At 47.6% G+C, this 17,842-nt stretch overlaps 1 protein-coding gene across 13 annotated transcripts in view; it reads right to left on the bottom strand.

Moving 5' to 3' along the window:
• Positions 1–17,842, bottom strand: part of AP2A1 (adaptor related protein complex 2 subunit alpha 1) — a 38,844-nt gene that overhangs the window by 8,429 nt on the left and 12,573 nt on the right. Inside the window, exons 6-20 of one of the 13 annotated variants that reach the window (XM_060255569.1) lie at positions 17,520–17,621; positions 16,460–16,568; positions 14,576–14,726; positions 14,125–14,293; positions 12,743–12,880; positions 11,260–11,442; positions 10,303–10,400; positions 8,888–9,119; positions 6,467–6,631; positions 5,368–5,528; positions 4,727–4,789; positions 3,116–3,187; positions 2,606–2,688; positions 456–545; positions 220–343 (exon numbers count right to left, since the gene is read on the bottom strand). In XM_060255569.1, coding sequence (XP_060111552.1) covers positions 220–343; positions 456–545; positions 2,606–2,688; positions 3,116–3,187; positions 4,727–4,789; positions 5,368–5,528; positions 6,467–6,631; positions 8,888–9,119; positions 10,303–10,400; positions 11,260–11,442; positions 12,743–12,880; positions 14,125–14,293; positions 14,576–14,726; positions 16,460–16,568; positions 17,520–17,621 — 1,940 coding nt within the window. Of the gene's footprint in view, positions 1–219; positions 344–422; positions 546–2,605; positions 2,689–3,115; positions 3,188–4,726; positions 4,793–5,367; positions 5,529–5,635; positions 5,702–6,466; positions 6,632–8,887; positions 9,120–10,302; positions 10,401–11,259; positions 11,443–12,742; positions 12,881–14,124; positions 14,294–14,575; positions 14,727–16,459; positions 16,569–17,519; positions 17,622–17,842 lie in introns of those variants that run through there. The other 12 variants (XM_060255561.1, XM_060255562.1, XM_060255560.1 and 9 more) reach the window with 12 other exon arrangements.

The raw sequence follows: 17,842 nt of genomic DNA on the forward strand, positions 1-17,842 counted from the left end.
AGATCTCCATTTGTTTATCTATACTTCATAATACTAAGGACTAGAAGCTCAGTGTAAATGGAAGCCCAAATTCTGTAGCTTTCCCAACCATGATTGGATCCTGTCTCAGTATCAACCCGCAGAGACGTACTCAGCCCTTGCAGACGTGTCCTGCCACACCAGACTACCCCGCGAACCCCCTTTCTTTCTTCCCCTCCTGTGGGCGCTGAAGATCAGTACCGAAATTTTATGTTGATGAGGGGGGCCTCCGTGAAGTCACTCAGGCACTCGATGTTCAAGACCTGTTGAACTTGAGCGCCCCCTTCCACCAGGGGCTCCACCGCTTTCGTCTGGATGTTGAGCTGTGAAGCGGCGGTTAAGGAAGATGACGCTGTCCTGTGAATAAGAGCCAAAGCCCCTTCATGCCTCAAACCCACCCTGAGGCACCGCCATGGACATTTACACAAAAAGGATATGGCTTTGCAGGTCTCCTGGGTAGCTGACTGTAGGGGTGAAGCTCTGGAACTGAACAGATGTTTTGTTCCCATAGAAGAGATACATTCGGCCTGAGGGAGTTGAAAGCAGACACTGTTATTGTGTAGTAGAGCACGGATGGCCAAACTGTGGCTCTTGAAGCCCTCACCACCCCATCTGCTGGCTTGGCGAAGGCATTTGTCTCCAAATCTCTTATGCAACTGAAGCCAGCTGGTGGCCTGGAAAATGCACTTAAAGTTAAAGTTGCTTTCTTTCCACCTCTCCCTCCCCATCTATTTGCCTTCCTTCCTTTCCTCCCTCCCTCAAACACCTGATGTTTATGTCTTGTAGCTCTCAAACATCTGACATTTATTCTATGTGGCTCTTACATTAACCAAGTTTGGCCACCATTGGTGTAGAATGCACCATGCTCTCTAATCACCAGCCCTTCAAAAACATTTCATCACCACACTATTGAAAGAGAGAGTGACAGAAACCGAAGAACCCTGTCCCCCACCACACAAATCTCACTAAGCTTACTTTCTGCTCACAATCTCTCTCCAGGTTCCCAAAACTCAAATCTCTCCTACACTACAGTGGTTAGAATTTTAGTCAAACAAAACCACATTCAGCTGCAAAGCTCACTAGGAAACCTGCTGCAGACCATCACTCCCTCTCAAGCTAACCTACCTCAAAGCGTTGTTGTGGGGAGAAAATGGGGGAGGGGACTCCTTAGCTGGGATTAAAAATGTAAAATCCAATAAAAACAAACCTACTAATAACTTAATATTTTGCAACACAGCTGCTTTATAACCAAAAGGACATATAACAGAGGAAAGCCCTTTCCTGAATTTAGGGACCAACCAATGAGGTTTCAGAACCACCAATGAGGCCTCATAACAGCTTTGATAAGTTTACTCAGCTCTATTTTCAAAACCAGTGATGGATGGAAACCTGTTTCTTTCTTTATTGCACTGTAATCCAGCATTTCTTTCATCAGGGAATGCAAGGTGGCACTCATAAGATGCCCTTCTCTTCCATCCAGGTACACAGCATACCCAGACCTGCTTTGCTGTATCGTATGCCCTCTAGCCCTTACCCTGACATGGGAACCCAGTAATATTTCAGCATTTCCTTTTGGCAAATCACGCCAGGGAGTTCAAACCCATCATTTGGGTAGTCCAGACAGCTGGACTATTTTGCAAGGGGTGGGGAGAGACAAAACCCTCAGAAGGCTCAACTGACAGCACAAGTTTTTAAAAGGCTGTTCCACCGGAGATCAGAAAACACGGCATTTGTACAGTGACCCTTAGATGCCCTAGCTCTGCTTAGACATAACATAAAACCAGGATTAGATTTTTAACCACTGGCTCCCTCAAGTTCTGGTTTGCCTCAACGAGGGCAATTTTCACTGCCTTTGTTCCATCTAAGCATTTAGGTAGCTTTGTGAGACTGTATGAAGGTGGCGGCCACAGAATAAGCCAAGATGACTGTGCTCATATGTCACGTGAAATTACAGCAAAGGCTAAGTTTGGTTGGTGGTGGGGAAGGACACATAACAACTTCAAGCCATGGTTTCAGACTTTGGTTTGATATACTCTAACTGACCATAGTTAGTGGAGTGCCACAGGTTGACACAATCACAATAACCACCGATTTCATAAAGCCATGGTTTCAGATGACAACCAAACCACTCACTCCCACAGTTACGCAGGGCTTTTTTGCAGCAGGAACTCGTTTGCATATTAGGCCACAAACCCCAGATGTAGCCAAGAGCTCTTAGTACAGGGCCTACTGTAAGCTCCAGGAGGACTGGCTGCATCAGGGGCGTATGGCCTAATATGCAAAGGAGTTCCTGCTACAAAAAAAGCCATAAGTATCAGTATAAGCCAAAGGTTACATTAGCCCCATCAAGTTATCTTTTCCAGTCCCAGGCTCCATGATGGCTTACGCTATTTACCTCTTCCTTCTAGGAACAGAAGAGTGCTCCCCCAAAGTGAAAACATGGAGATCTCACGACCAGATTCCTTCTGGTGTCTCTCCTCCCCTATTGCACTGCCAAAAAGAGTTCTCTTCCTCAGGGTCCTGCACAGCCCCCTCAAAAACTGCCCATGGTACCAAACCTACCCAGGACCTATCCGGAAACACTCACCTAAGTTCTGTCGGAACTCAGACTTCACCCCAATTTGCAGCAGCTGGTTCTCAAAGAGCACGCCGTTATTCTTACACACAAACCTGCAAGGGGCCGCAAAGAGGTGGTTGGAAGCGAGGAAAAGCTGATGTCAGATGCCTCCTCCCCGTACTTAGGGTTGTTATGCCGACAGCCTCCCCTGCCCTCCGCCACCACTGCTACCAGTGAGTCATTGTTTATTACACACAGCCACCTAAACTTGTCCTCCCATTGTCTGAAGGCCCCATCGATGCACCAACAACAACCCATTCAACATTCCTCCCTTCCCAAATGTTATTTCCGGAGTACTCTCTCGCAGTAGAATTGTGGGATGCAACGGAAGACAGTGCTATGTGAAGTGAGTCCAACGAACGAGACCAGCCTGATGGTCGAGGAAGGCTCCCCCTTCTGGCTTTGGGGGGGAGTGGCTCTCAACCCGCCTCCCCCTGCCCCACATCCAGAAGCCCCAGCCCCCACACACCAGGGTCTTACTTGTTAAGCAGGTCATCAGCCTCAGCAATAGGCAAAGCGGGGTCCTCAGAGACAGAAGCGGCAGCCCCTGAGCTGAAGGTGGGGAGGGGAGGGGGATAAAGCGAAGGGGCCAGCAGTTGGACAGGGGGAGGAGGTGGGGAGAGAGGAGAGAAAGAGCAGAAAAGGTGAGTCACCCAGACACAGCACCATGTTAGTATCAGAAAGAAGTAGAGAAAAACACACACACACACACACACAGAGGCAGCATGCAACGTAGCCAGGGAGAAGCAGGAGGGAAAGACGGCGGAGCACCCTTCCTATGGAGCTTCTGAACAGCTGAGAGCAAAACGAGGTTTGCGGCTTTGGTCTGAGAATGTTCACACAGATGCACGTCCCCTCTGATCAAGAAATCCTGTCTGCGAGCAATCTGGAACCCTTGACTTTCAATCATCAGGAATCCAACTCCACTTACCATTCTGTGGCCCAAAGCCCTGACCCGAAGACCCCAGGACTATCTAGGACCAGTGTTCCCTCTAAGCTGAGATAGCGCGAGCTAGCTCACAGATTTTTAGCCTCCATCTCACACATTTTTTTCTTAGCTCAGGAAGGATGACCCCAGAGCACACTGATTTATGCAGTAGCTCACAAAGTAGAATTTTAGCTCACAAGACTCTGCAGCTTAGAGGGAACACTGCCTAGGACCCATATCTGTCCCCGTCTAGGAGGTCCTGGCAGCCACCACCTTGAACCCGCTTATCGTCTTTCAGCACCCTCCACCACCTTGAACCCGCTTATCGTCTTTCAGCATCCTGAAATCCTAGCCACTCCCTGGATTCTCAAATCCTTGTATGTGGGCAATACAGATCTCCCCACCACCACCACATCCCTAACATTAGGTTAGGGCTTCGACAGAAGTCTACTCAAAGACTTTTCCTTCCTATATGCCATTCTAAGAATGTTCTCCAGAAGTGGAGTTGTGGGACACAGCAGAGAATGCCTGAGAAGAAAGTCCTTCTCACAACCTTCTCACGAGGGGCCATGGCTCAGGACGGAGCATCTGCTTGGCACACAGAAAGTCCCAGGTTCAATCTCCAACACCTCCAGTTAATGGGACCATGCTAATAGGTGATGTGAAAGACCGCTACCTGAGACCCTGGAGAGCTGCTGCCAACGTGAACAGAACACAGACTCTGATGGACCAGTGGTCTGAATCAGTATAAGGCAGCTTAATATGTAAATATCCACCATTACAATCAGGGTGGGTGGGTGGTGTTCATTCATTCCATGTAAAGTCATTTCACCTGGGCCACTCGCTTCCATTCTACAGACATTTCACCATCTGCCTGCCAAGTACCCAAGAGAAGCTACATCCTTGCTCGAGCACATCCCTTTTGTAAGCCCACTCAGCTGCATAGAACATTTATTTCTGTCATGATCACCTCCTCCCCAGGTGCTGGAATCAAATCTCCGCTCCCAGAACCACATACGCAGCAAAGTCACTCTTTTCTACTGGTGGGAGTCTTCCAGCAACGAGCAGGGGCTCATCTGGGCACCCTCAAAGCATGGGAAGGGGGGATTAGCAGGGAAGAGAGGGTCAAGATGGCATCAGCAGAGAGACTTTCAGCCCCTTACTCTGCAGGCAGGCCAGCATCCACCAAAAGGGACGCGGGACTCTCGGGAGGTGGCTCCAAGTCACTGCTTCATCCAAGGCAGAGCGAGAGAGAGAGACAGAGAGAGACAGAGAAAGAGAAAACCATTCCCAAAAGGCAGGAGACAAAGGGGGGGGGGGGAGGAAGAGAGAGAGAGATGGATACAAAGATATACATGCACAGAGGGGAAAGAAACAAGATGGCAAGACAAGGCCAGATGGACTGACACACATTCCTTGCCAAGAGACAGAAAGAAAACTGAAACTTCCTGAAAACATGCACTTTTCTAGCCTACCAATCCATCAGATGCAAAGGTAGTTCTAGGAAACAGACACAGCTCCATTCCCCACTGGTCTCCGACCCAGTCACAGATCAGAGTTAAAACTGCTCCCTGCAAGGAACAGGCCCTGCATCCCCTACAGTGATTTCGATCAAGATGGCATTCCCAGCCCCTTCGTCAAACTGATGCAGGTAACAGTCCTCTCGGTAAGCAATGGGGAGAACCATTTCTTGACAATGGATCCCCTACAAACTGCCACTTCCATTGCCGTCTTGGCCCCAAAAGACAGCAGATGGGGAGAGAGATCCTTTCCCTATGACCAAGCCCTGGTTTCTCTGTCTCACCTAAGGAAGTTCTCTTCAGCACCGGGCACAAGGCCAGTCGCGGCTGAGGGACTGTCGGAGAAAACATCCACCAGAAGGCTGCCAGCGCCAGCGGGGCCCCCAGAGGCGGCAGCAGGAGCTGCCCGGAGGCCTAGCAAGTCAGCAGATGGGGACGGCGTAGACTGCGAGGAAGCAGGGGAGAGAAAGGATGAGTAAGAAACCAAGATAAAGGCCCTTCTGCCTGTGCACACCTAACTTCAGCAGTGAATCCGAGTAGCCTGGTACCTACCTTGGGGGTGGAGGAACAGACACGAGGCCCTGCGCTGTGGGTGCATGCTTTCTCTCTAGTCCTGCACTAAACGTGTCCAGAAAAAAATGAGACACTGCAGTTGGATTGTTTATGTATGCTGGACACATTTACATAAATGCCATTTCCACCTCAACAGTTCTGGATAAATGGGGAGGGGGCAACAGGGAAAGACATGCTAACTTCTGCTATGCAAAAATCAAACAGCTCCCAGAGTTGTCTTTCAAAGTTAAGAGGAAGAGGGTTGCTGCTGAAATCAGGTACAGGGGGCGGAGTCATCCAACTTACCTTGTGCCTCATAGGTTTCTGTTTATCTTTAGTTCAAGGGGGGGGCAAGGAAGTAGATGGAAAGGGTGTCTCAGTACCTGCAGCAGCTTCATCTAAAAGGTGTCTTGAGTTGGCTGCTGGGTAGGGCTATGGGTATGCAACTAATGACCACATTTGGGGCTTACAGATGCTTCTGAGGAGCTGTGTCAGTTGTCACAGACTTTACAAGCCCTCCCATACCATGAGCTTGCATGACCTTTGGGAGTTCTATCATCTTGCTAAAAAGGCTCTGTCCCCTGTAGCCACCCACCCTGCCTCTCACACAGACAAGGGTCTCTGAGGAAGATCTCAATGTCTAAGTATATACAGCACAAGATCTGCCTTCACAGTTTGCTAGGCAGCCTTAAACTTTCAGTTTCCCAGTTCTCCCAGCTTTAACTCAAATCTTAACTGTTCCTGTGATCACAGAATCCTGGTCTTAACGCACAAAGCCTCATTTTCAGGGCCTCAACTCCCAGCCCCTTGCCTTTGGCATCCCACACTCACGGCTGTGCTGGCTGAGGGCTCCATGCCTCCGTTGATTTCGGAGTTGGGGTCCTTCTTGCCATCGTCCAGCTCGCTCCCGGCTCCGGGGCCCTTCTTCTTCTTGAGCTTAGCCAGGATGGACGATTCGCGTTCGGGGAATGGAGGCATCTCCTCCAGCACTGTGGCCTAAGGGAGAAAGGGCAAGAATGGGGAACAAGAAGCCTGGGACACCACACCCTGGGCTCCACATCAGGCAGAATACCAGTATCCCGACTGAAGGTGAAAGACTCCGGCGGCCATCTCAAACCACTGGGTAAACAAGCTGTTTGTTGATGATATCAGGCCTGTAGGAAACCACTCATGGCCTGCCACTTTTCTTGTCAGGGTTGCTAGGCAACCGCCTTGACTCTCATTTCTCCCAGAACTAGCAAAGCTACTAAACTTGAATCAGTGGGCTTTTGGGGAGTAAAGGGGCAGAAACACACACGTGATCAAATATTATTATCACATAAAAATTTAGATCTTGCCTCTTTTAAATCATATTGTTTTAAACTGTTTTTAATCAAATTTTAATATGCATCTGCTATGTTTTAAAACTTATTCTATGATCCACCCTGAGCCCACTTGCAGGACATCTGTTGTGGGGGGAGAAGATATAGGAGATTGTAAACCGCTCTGAGTCTCTGATTCAGAGAGAAGGGCGGGGTATAAATCTGCAGTCTTCTTCTTCTTCATCTAGCCACCCACCCTCACATGATCTCAATTTGCAGGAAGACCCCAATGTGCAGGAAGGCTCCTGCAGGTACAGACAGCCCTTTCCAGGTTATTCTAAGACTTTAAAGGTAAAAAAAAAAATTAAAAAAAATTAAATTTTAAATTTAAAAAAAATTTAAATTTGACTTTTTAAACCTAATGGGTAACAAATTCAGATGCTGTAAAACTACCCTAATCTGGTTGACCCGGGCTAGCCTGACCTGGTCAGATCTCAGAAGGTAAGCAGGATTGGCCCTGGTTAGTATTTGGATGGGAGTCCAGGGTCATATCCTCACTATGCAGGCGAAGGCAATGGCAAACCACCTCTAAACGTCTTTTGCCTTGAAAACCGTAAAAGGTCATTGTTAAGTTGGATGTGATTTGACAGCACTCAACACACACAAGATTAGTACAATACAATTGCCACGGCTAGCCACCCACTCATAATCTGGCTACCACGTTCTGAACAAACAGTAGCTTTCAAGGAGTCACGCAGAATGCATTGGAGCAGTCTAGCCTGGATATAATGAAGGCATGAATTCCTGTTGCTAGGCAATTCTGCAGGAACAGGAAGAACCGGTGATCTAGTGGGTAAAATGTGTTCCTGTCCAACACACCTCAATGTGACGATGGCTCCAAGACTGCAGTGAAGCTGTGAGCCTTGATCTAAAGTGGGAGTGCCACCTATCTAACATGGGCTGTACCCCCATCTCTGGATCAGGCACGTTCCCAGTCAAAGATATTCCTAACTTGGTCTAGGCTAAGGTTCAGTTTGTTTGTCGTTAACCAGTTCATCACTGGCATCAGTTCAGAGCTCTCACTGTGTCCCTGGATTCTGATAGGAAGGAAAGATTTGAGTGTCATCCATAGATCCTACTCTCAAATCCCTGGATGACCACCTGTTGGGTTTTTTCAAGTGTCATCACTTCAGTCATGAAAGGGTTAAACTGAAGTTTCTGCAAGCTAATAACAGCAAGTTTAGCATAGAACCAATTAGGTACAGGGTAGATTTTTCCCACCAAAAGGGGGAGGTTTTATTCTTAAGACTGATTACTGGCTAATCAATATATTGGAGATAGTTCATGCTATTCTGGAAGTAGACAAGGGGTGGAGCTTTAGGGGGGTGGACTTCCATGCCTTCCTTCTTAGGGTCAGAGGGAACAAAGAAATAAGACGGAGCAGATCAGAACTAGAAAGATGAGCTAGCTAGACTGCTGGTTGTTCTCTTTCCATGTAATCCCTTCCCTAATTTTGACGTAAAGTTTTTCTTAAGACATTAAAACACACACACGGGTCTGTGCTGCATTATTCCACTGCACTTCATTTACTCTGCAAAATATCCAACACCATCTCCAGTGGTAGAGGGACTATGGCTCAGTGGTAGAGCATCTGCTTGGGAAGCAGAAGGTCCCAGGTTCAATCCCCGGGCATCTCCAACTAAAAAGGGTCCAGGCAAGTAGGCGTGAAAAACCTCAGCTTGAGACCCTGGAGAGCCACTGCCAGTCTGAGTAGACAATACTGACTTTGATGGACCGAGGGTCTGATTCAGTAGAAGGCAGCTTCATATGTTCATATATGTTCATATGTGGTGTCAGGAAGAAACAGTACAAACAGAAACAGCAGAACTCTGCAAACTGGGACTGTTCCTACCCATCTGTCAGGACCCGCCATCACCCTCCCCGCTCTCACCAAGACATCAGTGCTGGCGATAGAGCTGAGCTTGAGGTATTCGACAGCTCGTTGCTGCAACTCCACGTCGGCATTGCGGATCTGGCTGTCCGAGCGCAGCACTTCCTGGATGGTGCCCTTGGTCTCGGGGAACAGGTTGATGAACTTGATGTAGGTTGAGAGAAGCAAGGCCCGCGTGGATACGCTGCACAGGTGGAACTTGGAGTGCAGCAGGTTGAACTGCACCAGAGGGCTAGAGCGAGTAGGAGGGGAGGAGTGTGGGGTGAGAGAGAGCAAATGGTTCATTGGGGCCTGCAAACTGTCCTTAGGGATCTGAAACAGGGTGTTCCCTGCCCTAATGGAGTCCTGTCCCCTTCCAAGTCAAGAAAAGAAGGGGTTGTCGTAAGAGTACCTCTAGTTCTCAGCATGCACTTGGGTTAGAATCATAGAGTTGGAAGGGGCCATACAGACCATCTCGTCCAACCCCCTGACAGAGCTCCAATGCAGGCTTACCACTTAACTGAAACCTAGGCTCACAACAAATCTGCTGGCAGAAAAATTGCCCTCTTCAAAGACATGTGGCCTCCACAAGTTCACAGTGGGCAATCCAGTGATGCTGCACTTCTCTCCCTCCCTCTAAAAGGTAAGGAATTGCTACAGGGCAGGGATGGCCAAACTGTGGCTCGGGAGCTACGTGGCTCTTACATACACATTGTGTGGCTCTCGAAGTCCCCAAAACCCTGTTGACCGGCTTGGTGAAGGCATTTATCTCTTTAAATCACTTCCCCAAGTCAAGCCAGCCACCGACTTGGAGAATGCAGTTAAAGTTGCTTTCTAGCCACCTTTCCCTCCCTCCTCCCTCCCCCATCTATTTGCCTGCTTGCCTTCCTTCCTGCAGCTCTCAGACATCTGACATTCATGTCTTGCAGCTCCCAAACGTCTGATGTTTATTCTATGTGGCTCTTATGCTAAGCAAGTTTGGTCACCCCTGCTCCAGTGGTCCCCAGCACGAGTAGGTTAGCACACAGTTGCCTCTGTAGATGCCTTAGATCAAGTCAGACTACCAATCCACCCAGTCCAGTAGAGTCTACTCTAAATGCCAGCATTTCTCTCTCATCCCTGTTATTTAGTCTTTGACACTCAAAAAACCTTTTGATGTCTGCAGGAAGTGTGCCTTGGCTATCCAGTTTACAGCTGTTTCAGCTGGGACTGTATTATTAAAGCACAGTCTGTGTTATCATCTCAGGAATTCGGATAACTCTCCTTTTCAGCCATGGCATTCGACAAATAGCCTTGAGAAAGTTCCCCCCCCAACTACTGTACCTCACAGGGAAGTTTTGAAAATTAAAAAGAGAGAACTGAGCTTCCAAAGCAGAAAGGGACGGTGGATTCCCCTCATCCGCTCAGCCCCTTTACCTCCTCCCACAGTTTCCTACCTGGAGCGAGGATCTCCTGCGATGAGATTCCCAAACTCCCCTAGGATGTAACCTCCAACCTTCACCATGTTCTCATGACAGGCGGGAGCCTGCAGGGCCTGAGGGGAAGAGTCATGTGCAAGGCATTATGGGTGGGCAAGGAACAAGCTCCCATATTAAGTTTACACAATTATTCCCATGGGAAGTTTACACAATTAATGTGTTTATGGTTTCCAACAGAGGTCTCTTTGCCTGACAATGACCCAGCTGACTTGGTATCTTTTAAATTCTGCCCTGATTCTCTGGCATGGAGAACTGTTTAGTTACTCTGGGGCCTTCTTCAGGATCCCCAACTTGCCCAGGGTAGGCCAGCTTATATTTTCATTTAGTGTGAGATCAATTAATCCTCTCAAATACATTTTATCAAATGAGCAGACCCATATCCCATGAACCCATAAAGGAAGGGAAAAGATTCCCCCCACCAGGCCCGGTGCATCCATAAGGCAGTTGTAGGCAGCTGCCTGGAGCACTGAGCTGTGGAAAGGGCGCTCGTTGGGCCCCCCCACCCTCCCCTGCTTCCGAGTGGACAGAAATAGTCCGCTTGGAAGCAGCACCGAGGCTCCTGGTCTCTGCGTGCACGCCACTGCTGCCTGCTGTCGCTCTGCCTCTCACGTTATGACAGGCGGCAGCGGTGCACACACAGAGGGGAGAGAGTGAGCGCAGCAGCAGCGAGGCTCCCAGTCTCTGCATGTGCACCGTCAATGCCTGCCGCTGTTCCGCTTCTCACATGAGAGGCAGAGCAATGGCGGGCAGTGGCAGCACACACACGGAGACCGGGAGCCTCGCTGCCGCTGTGCTTTCTGCATAGGGGGGAGGGCAGTGGTGCCTTGCCTGCGGCACCGGGCTTGGGCCAGCACCCTAGCATGCTCCCCACTGATACAGGTGGGTAAGAAGACGTCCCCCATCAATCCTGCCTACCTCAAAGACCGTCTTAGCAGCATAGCCTTGCACATCATCCCGGTTGATGACGATCTGGATGACACGGTACCACACTTCCTCGCTCACATAATCCCCGGCGATTCGGATCAGGTTGAGGATGGTATCCACATACCAGCTGTAGTCCACTGCATACTTCTCTGCCAGGATGGCCACCTTCAGCACCTGAAAAAGGAGGAGGAAGAACTCTGCCAGCTCCCTCCACAATGGCTGTTTACCACCAGTACCCACTACCCATGCAAGATCCCCCCTCCGATAAAGTGAAATTCCTGGGACATGTCACCCTCTACTCAGTCACTAAATTTCTCAAAATGGTGCCCATTCCATTCCTCAGAGTTATATCCTACCCCTCTCCTCTGAGGAATTCAGTACATGGATGAAGATATGTCACTTTCTTCCCTCACAACCTCGTGAGGCAGCTTAGGCTCCAAGAGCAACTGGCCCAAGGTGACCCAATGAACTTCATGTTCCAAATGCAGGTCCAGTTGAGGCCTGTTTGCCCCCACCCACCCCCCAGGACTTCTTTTAAATTCTTTCAACAGAAAAGAAATTGGAAAATTTGGGGCAGCACAGGAAAAAAACCCTATGAAAAGGCCACTTCTCTGCCTTTCGGCTAAGATCAAGTGCAGCGAGTGAAATATTTTTGCTTTCAGAATGCTTAAGGCAAGGTTTTTCATATTCAAAATGTGTAGCATGAAAAGGCCTCAGGACTCTTCCCCCCCACTCCAATTTTTGCCATGGAAATATTGGGAAATGTTGGGAAACGCTAACCCCCCCCCCCTATGAAATATTTTTCTAAGTAAGAAAACCTTGTCATAATAAGCGCTGCACTTATTCCAAATATGCACCATGAAAAAGACAGGATCTTCTCAAATCTTTCCAGTAGAAAAAATGGGGGAGCATTTTTTTTTTTTTAAAACACTTTTACAGACTAGCTATATACAATGCTTTCAGGATTTTTTGTTTTAACGTAAGCTATTTTGACAACAAAACAAACTCTGTAGCATGCAATAGTGTATTATTTGGACGGGAGCACTCCTATAATCCAAATATACCGGTAACCCTACATATTGGTAAATAGGGTTACCGGTATATTTGGATTATCATTAAATGCTTTGTAGCATATTTGCAATTTGTTTTATAGAAAAAGAAGACATTATCACTTTTACATTCTATAAATATGCCAAACAGGGCAGTTTTATATGCTAACCAAGCTATAAATGGTGCATTTTATGTTGTTCAATCAGTAAAGTGGATTAGGTTTGACAGAAAAATAAGGGTTGCATATATTTCAATAGTGTTTCAACATTTCTGTTTCCACCCCCAGGGGAAATATTTTTTTTTATTGTGCCTTCAAAATGTCTGGAAATTTTACATCTCTGTAGTCACAATGGCCACCGTAACCACTATAACAAACAACCACAGCACCTCGCCTTCCTCTTCTAGCACCGGTGCCCCCACTTACAATCTCCTCACGAATGGAGTAATCGGCTGTCTCCAGGTAGCTAAGCATCTCCGAGACTATCTGCTTGGCATTTGTGCGGTCACACATGGCATAGAGGAGGTCGGCAGCCCGCTGGCGTACACTCACATCTCGCTCCGTCTGGGAAAAGGGAAAGGTGGATAATGAGAGCTGAGCTATGGCCTCAGCCGTGACACAGTCCACAGTGGCAAAGAAGCCATCTTCTGCAGACCTACAACAACTTTCCACTCTGCTCACTGTGAGTGGATGGGAGGAGAAAAAGAGGCTCTTGGCCCCATGTTCTGGCCTGCTATTCTCCAGCCATTACATTCAAGCCAGTATTCTTACACTCCTCCAGGAACCTTATGGAAGGCTAATAATCTCAACAGCCACAACTCTACAGCTATGGGTAGAATCTGGCTTCAAATTACTGTAATGTCTGCCTGCAAAAAAAAGCCAAAGCAGAACTTCTTTGGTTTTTATTTATGACATTGTTAAAATACCACAATTTACAAATAACAATAACAAGCACAATAATTAAAAAAACATATTTAAAAACTATAATCTATCCTATGACATTATAGTCACAGCTAGATTTTTATTTTTCTTACAGATCAGTTCCTTCCCAGCAAAAACATCTCATATAGTTATCTTGGGAAATTGGGAATTTATGTAATGAGTTGTATTTTCATCTCTTCTCGATAGGAATATTTCAAACATTTAAAAATACAAAAAATCTTTATAACTTTCGGTTTCTGGAAGGATATCTCTTTCCATCAAATAAGTGAGTATTGGGTACCACAAATCTAAAAAATTCTGATATTGATTACTTATATAATCCTCTTCTTGCTTAGCTGTTATTTTATATCTTATGAAATATCCCACAATTTTTGATACCACAACTCCTTATTTGGTAGATGTTCTAACATTAGTCAGGCAATAGCAATTAATAAAGAAATTATTTCTTATCGTTTGGGATCTCTTTATCTATAAGGTCTATTAGAATTAATTCAGGCTTCAGTGGTACCTTCACTTAAGTAAGCTTTTCCTTTGGTTTGTTTTAATGGTAGTAACTGAAGACGCTGCTTTTGTTGCTGATTTCTTTTTATTTTTGAAGCAGCTTGGCTTTGACAGCACTTGCACTGGCTTTTAGCTTTGTTTTAAGGAACTGTGGGTGACAGGAAAGGTATGATATAAATGTCCAAAACACATTTCTTGCTCTCCAAGTCCTGCCTTCACTGGTAGACGGAATCACACAGGCCTGAATGCCCTTCTCATGATAGTCCCTATGAAGCATACCTAGAGCTTTATATCAACAATATTTTCCCCAACCCCAAGGATCACTTGCCCGTTTTTGCCCTGCACTCGCCCATACAGACTCTGACCTTGAGAGCGTTGATGACCGTCTCAATGTGCGTCTTGACAGCTTCGTGAGAGAATTCGGAGCTGGCCAGTGTGCACATGCTCTCCAGTGCCAGATACCGCAGGTTGGTCTCGCGATGCTGAAGGAACTGCCCTAGCTGGTTACATGCCCGTACCAACAGGTTGGGTTCACTGTAGGCCAAAAAGCCCCCCCAAACACAGGAGTAAATCTCCAGGCTGGACACGGAGGAAAGGGTCACACCACTGAGACCCAAGATAGACTGTGATGTCCCCCATTCTATCATTTTCAGAGCCATCTCTTGTTTTGACAGCTCCTGTTTTCACTGTTGGGACTCCTGTTATTCTGGCTTTGCTTGCTAGCTTTCTTGCATGGCTGGCAGGACCTATACAGCCTTCAAGTCATCATTTGGCCTCACACAGAGGGGTTCCAAGCAGTTACGGCTAGCTGCTCACCTGTCGTAGTGGATGATGAGACTGATGGCTTCAAAAAGGATGGCGTTCTTGGCGTTGGAATGCTGGACCTTCTTGGACTTGGGCGGCTCCTGAGCCTTGTTGAGGATCGTCTCCAAGCACTCAACCAGGCGGCCTTTCACAGCTGCGTCTTCTGTGGGGGAAGTGTGGGGGAAGCGGTGGGAGGGAGAAGAGAACAAGGGGAAGGCAATTCATTTATTAAATCATACGTATCCCCTCCTTCCCCTCTCTCCACAGTGGCTCTGGCCAGCTTAATGTGTGAGTGAGCCAGTTAAGCTAGTAAACAGGGGACTTTAAGCCCCAGCTGGTTCTCTGGCTGCACAAACAACTTCTTCTGTCAATGCTCCACTATAACACATTCTATGGTGTACAACTGTTGGGGTCCACAAGCTATCTCAGTTTTCCCCCCTCATGACAACACTGTGAGGTAACTTAGCCAGGGACGGCAACCAGCCCAAGGCCACCCAGTAAACTTCATGGTGGCACAACTGCCACCAATGGCTTGCCCAAATGCTACAGCTTTACACTGTGAAAAAAGGCATCCTCATATTCTCAAAGTTAGTGTCTCAGATGGCCGGAGCTACTGCTGAGGAAGAATCGGCCTGACAGCTGGGCAGCTGAATTGTTTTAAGCAAGCACTCTAAATCCATAGAAATGTCAAAACGGCTCATGGGTTAAGAGCAGCAGTGACTGTCCTTCAAATATGTTAAAGTGGAAGTGGCAGCAACAAAGGCCTGCAAGTTCTAGCTTGCAGAACACCCCCTGGCGCCGTAACCAATTTGGAGTATACCCCAAGGTGATCCCTCCCTCCTGTTTCAGCCCTCCTTGCCCCACTACTCCAACACCAACTACTGCCCAAGGAGTCATGCCAGCATGTGATACTAAAACAACACAAGTTATTTTCACAGCCTTACACCATCTGGATCCATTATCACCATGGACGATCCTATGTTTGCAGGAATGTTGCTTTATTCAGATGCACCTAAATGGGGCATGTTAGTTACAGAAGTGCAGAGATCGATGCAGCACTGATGGGAGCAGCCATCCAGCAGCTGCAGCACAACAAAGCCAGATCTGCTGATCAGCTCTGGTCTCACGGGTATTAAGAAGTGCTCTCTTTCCAAGGGCTGAAGTGATCTCTTTCACAGCCCCCTTTGTTCTTTCTTGTCTCTTTAGACGCAACAATGAAACCACTCTCCACCGAACTGAGTGAGTCTGGAAAGCATGGGATGGAAGTAGGGAAATAGGGGAATTTTTTTTTCTTTGCCATTGACTTAGGGTGATCCCGTAGGGTTTTCAAGGCAATATTCAGAGGCGATTGGCCATTGCCTACCTCCGAGTAACAACTCTAGACTTCCTAGGTGATCTCCCTTCCAAGTATTAACCAAGTACTCCCACCCAATCCAAGGCTGACCCTGCTTAGGTTCTGAAATCGGCTAGCCTGGGCTATCCAGGCCAAAAAATACGAATCCTGTGAAAGAATTTTAAAAACTTGAGCACTGCCCTGACCTGGATAGCCCAGGCAAGCCCAATCTTGTCAGATCCCTGAAGTTCGCAGGGTTGACTGGTTAGGACTTGGATGGGAGACTTCCTTGAAATACCCAGTTGGGAGGACAGGGGCAGGCTCTATTCAGCCACCTCTCTGAATCTCCTCCAGGTCCCCAAGTTGGAGTCAGTCACCAGAGGTCACCATGACTTCCAGGTGCAGACACACGCACAAATATACAAAAATACCCCAAAAGAAATGAACTTCTGCACTAAGCTCACTCAGCTCATGGAATAGGAGACTTGTGAGGGGCAGGGGCAGAGCATCTGTTGGGCATGCAAAAGGTCCCCAGTTCAATCCAATTCCAGGCAGTTTCCTACCTGGGGGAGGATAGCACTGCAGAAGCCGCAAGAGCTTGACCGAGAGCCAGGGGGCTGGCACAAAGTAGTAGGTGTAGTCCTGGAGGTCTGTGGAGGCCGAGGAAACAATCTGTGGGGAAGAAGTACAGAAAAGAATAAGGGGTGCCGCAATGCAGCAGTAGACTTTTCAGTGTAAACTCATTGCCTCATCTCCCGCAAACATAAAATCAAAATAGCTAAATCGCAAACGGATACAAGAACAGTAGAATAACAACCCACATTTGAAGAATAAAAAATCATGGGTTCAAAAATGCAGAAGAAGGCAGTTTAGTGTCAAATAAAAAAAAATCTACTGAGCTGTTCTACTTCCAAAGACTATTAAGAGAGACAATTTGGTAGAGAAAGAGAATCAGCCACAAATAAAAGTAAGTACTCAAAGTCCAGGAGAATATAAATTTTAATTCGGCACCAAAATGTTAACAGGGAAGTCACCAGGAATATAGCAGCAGAGACAGCTTTCTAGAACTTTGGTGCCACTGCCGAGAAGACCCCGCCTCTGGCAGCCATCTGCCTCACCTTAGTAAATAGGAGGGCACTCATTTGCTCAAGAGCTCATCCTCGTTTACCACAAAACCTAAGAAGGCTTCACCCTTGGTCCTAACCTGCAGCACTCCCTCACCAGCTAAGAGAAGGTAAAGAACTTGAAGAATCATCCTTTCCTTCCTGACCTAGTAAGATCTTATCTTAAAGGCAAAGCAATGTGTATTCCACTTTTCACACCTGTTCAGCACCAAACTCTACGTGTACAATACCTCACAACCTTCTGAGCAGCTGACAGTGATATATCAAATCCGTCACACTTTTTGAACACACCTTTACCTGTTACATTCTGGTAAATGCCTCCTCAGAAGCACTCACATCTGCCCTGATACCCTTGGCAAACCCACAAAGACATTTGTTATGGATGAAGAATGCCTTTTTTGACAAAATTCACGCTGGAGGAGCAACAAGAAAATGTCTCGCCAGCCGTAACTACTCTCAGCAAGCCATCCTCCCAGTCAAAGGGGAACCCAGAACTCACCCTGCTGAGCCGGGACACAGCCAGGGAGACGCACGTCTTGAAGTCATCAGGATTCTTCTTGCACAGGCAGGCGATGAGGCTCACAGCAGCAGTCACCACCCCCTGTGTTGTGAGGAAAGGGAGGAGAGGGGGCAGGTGAGGAGCCTTGAAGGGGCAGGAAAGTGCTGCAGGAGATACGAGATGTTGCCTCGCTGTCTGTGGTGCAGTGGCAGCCTAAGACGCTTTGAGTGCAAGAAGGCAGGGAATAGAGCAGGAGACCCAACATCTTTTCCAAAGACCACCAAATTCTTTTTAGTAGTGGGTGGGTCCACTTAGGGCTCTTG

This window comes from Heteronotia binoei, chromosome 15 (assembly GCF_032191835.1).
Source record: "Heteronotia binoei isolate CCM8104 ecotype False Entrance Well chromosome 15, APGP_CSIRO_Hbin_v1, whole genome shotgun sequence".
In the NCBI taxonomy this organism is placed as follows: domain Eukaryota; kingdom Metazoa; phylum Chordata; class Lepidosauria; order Squamata; family Gekkonidae; genus Heteronotia; species Heteronotia binoei.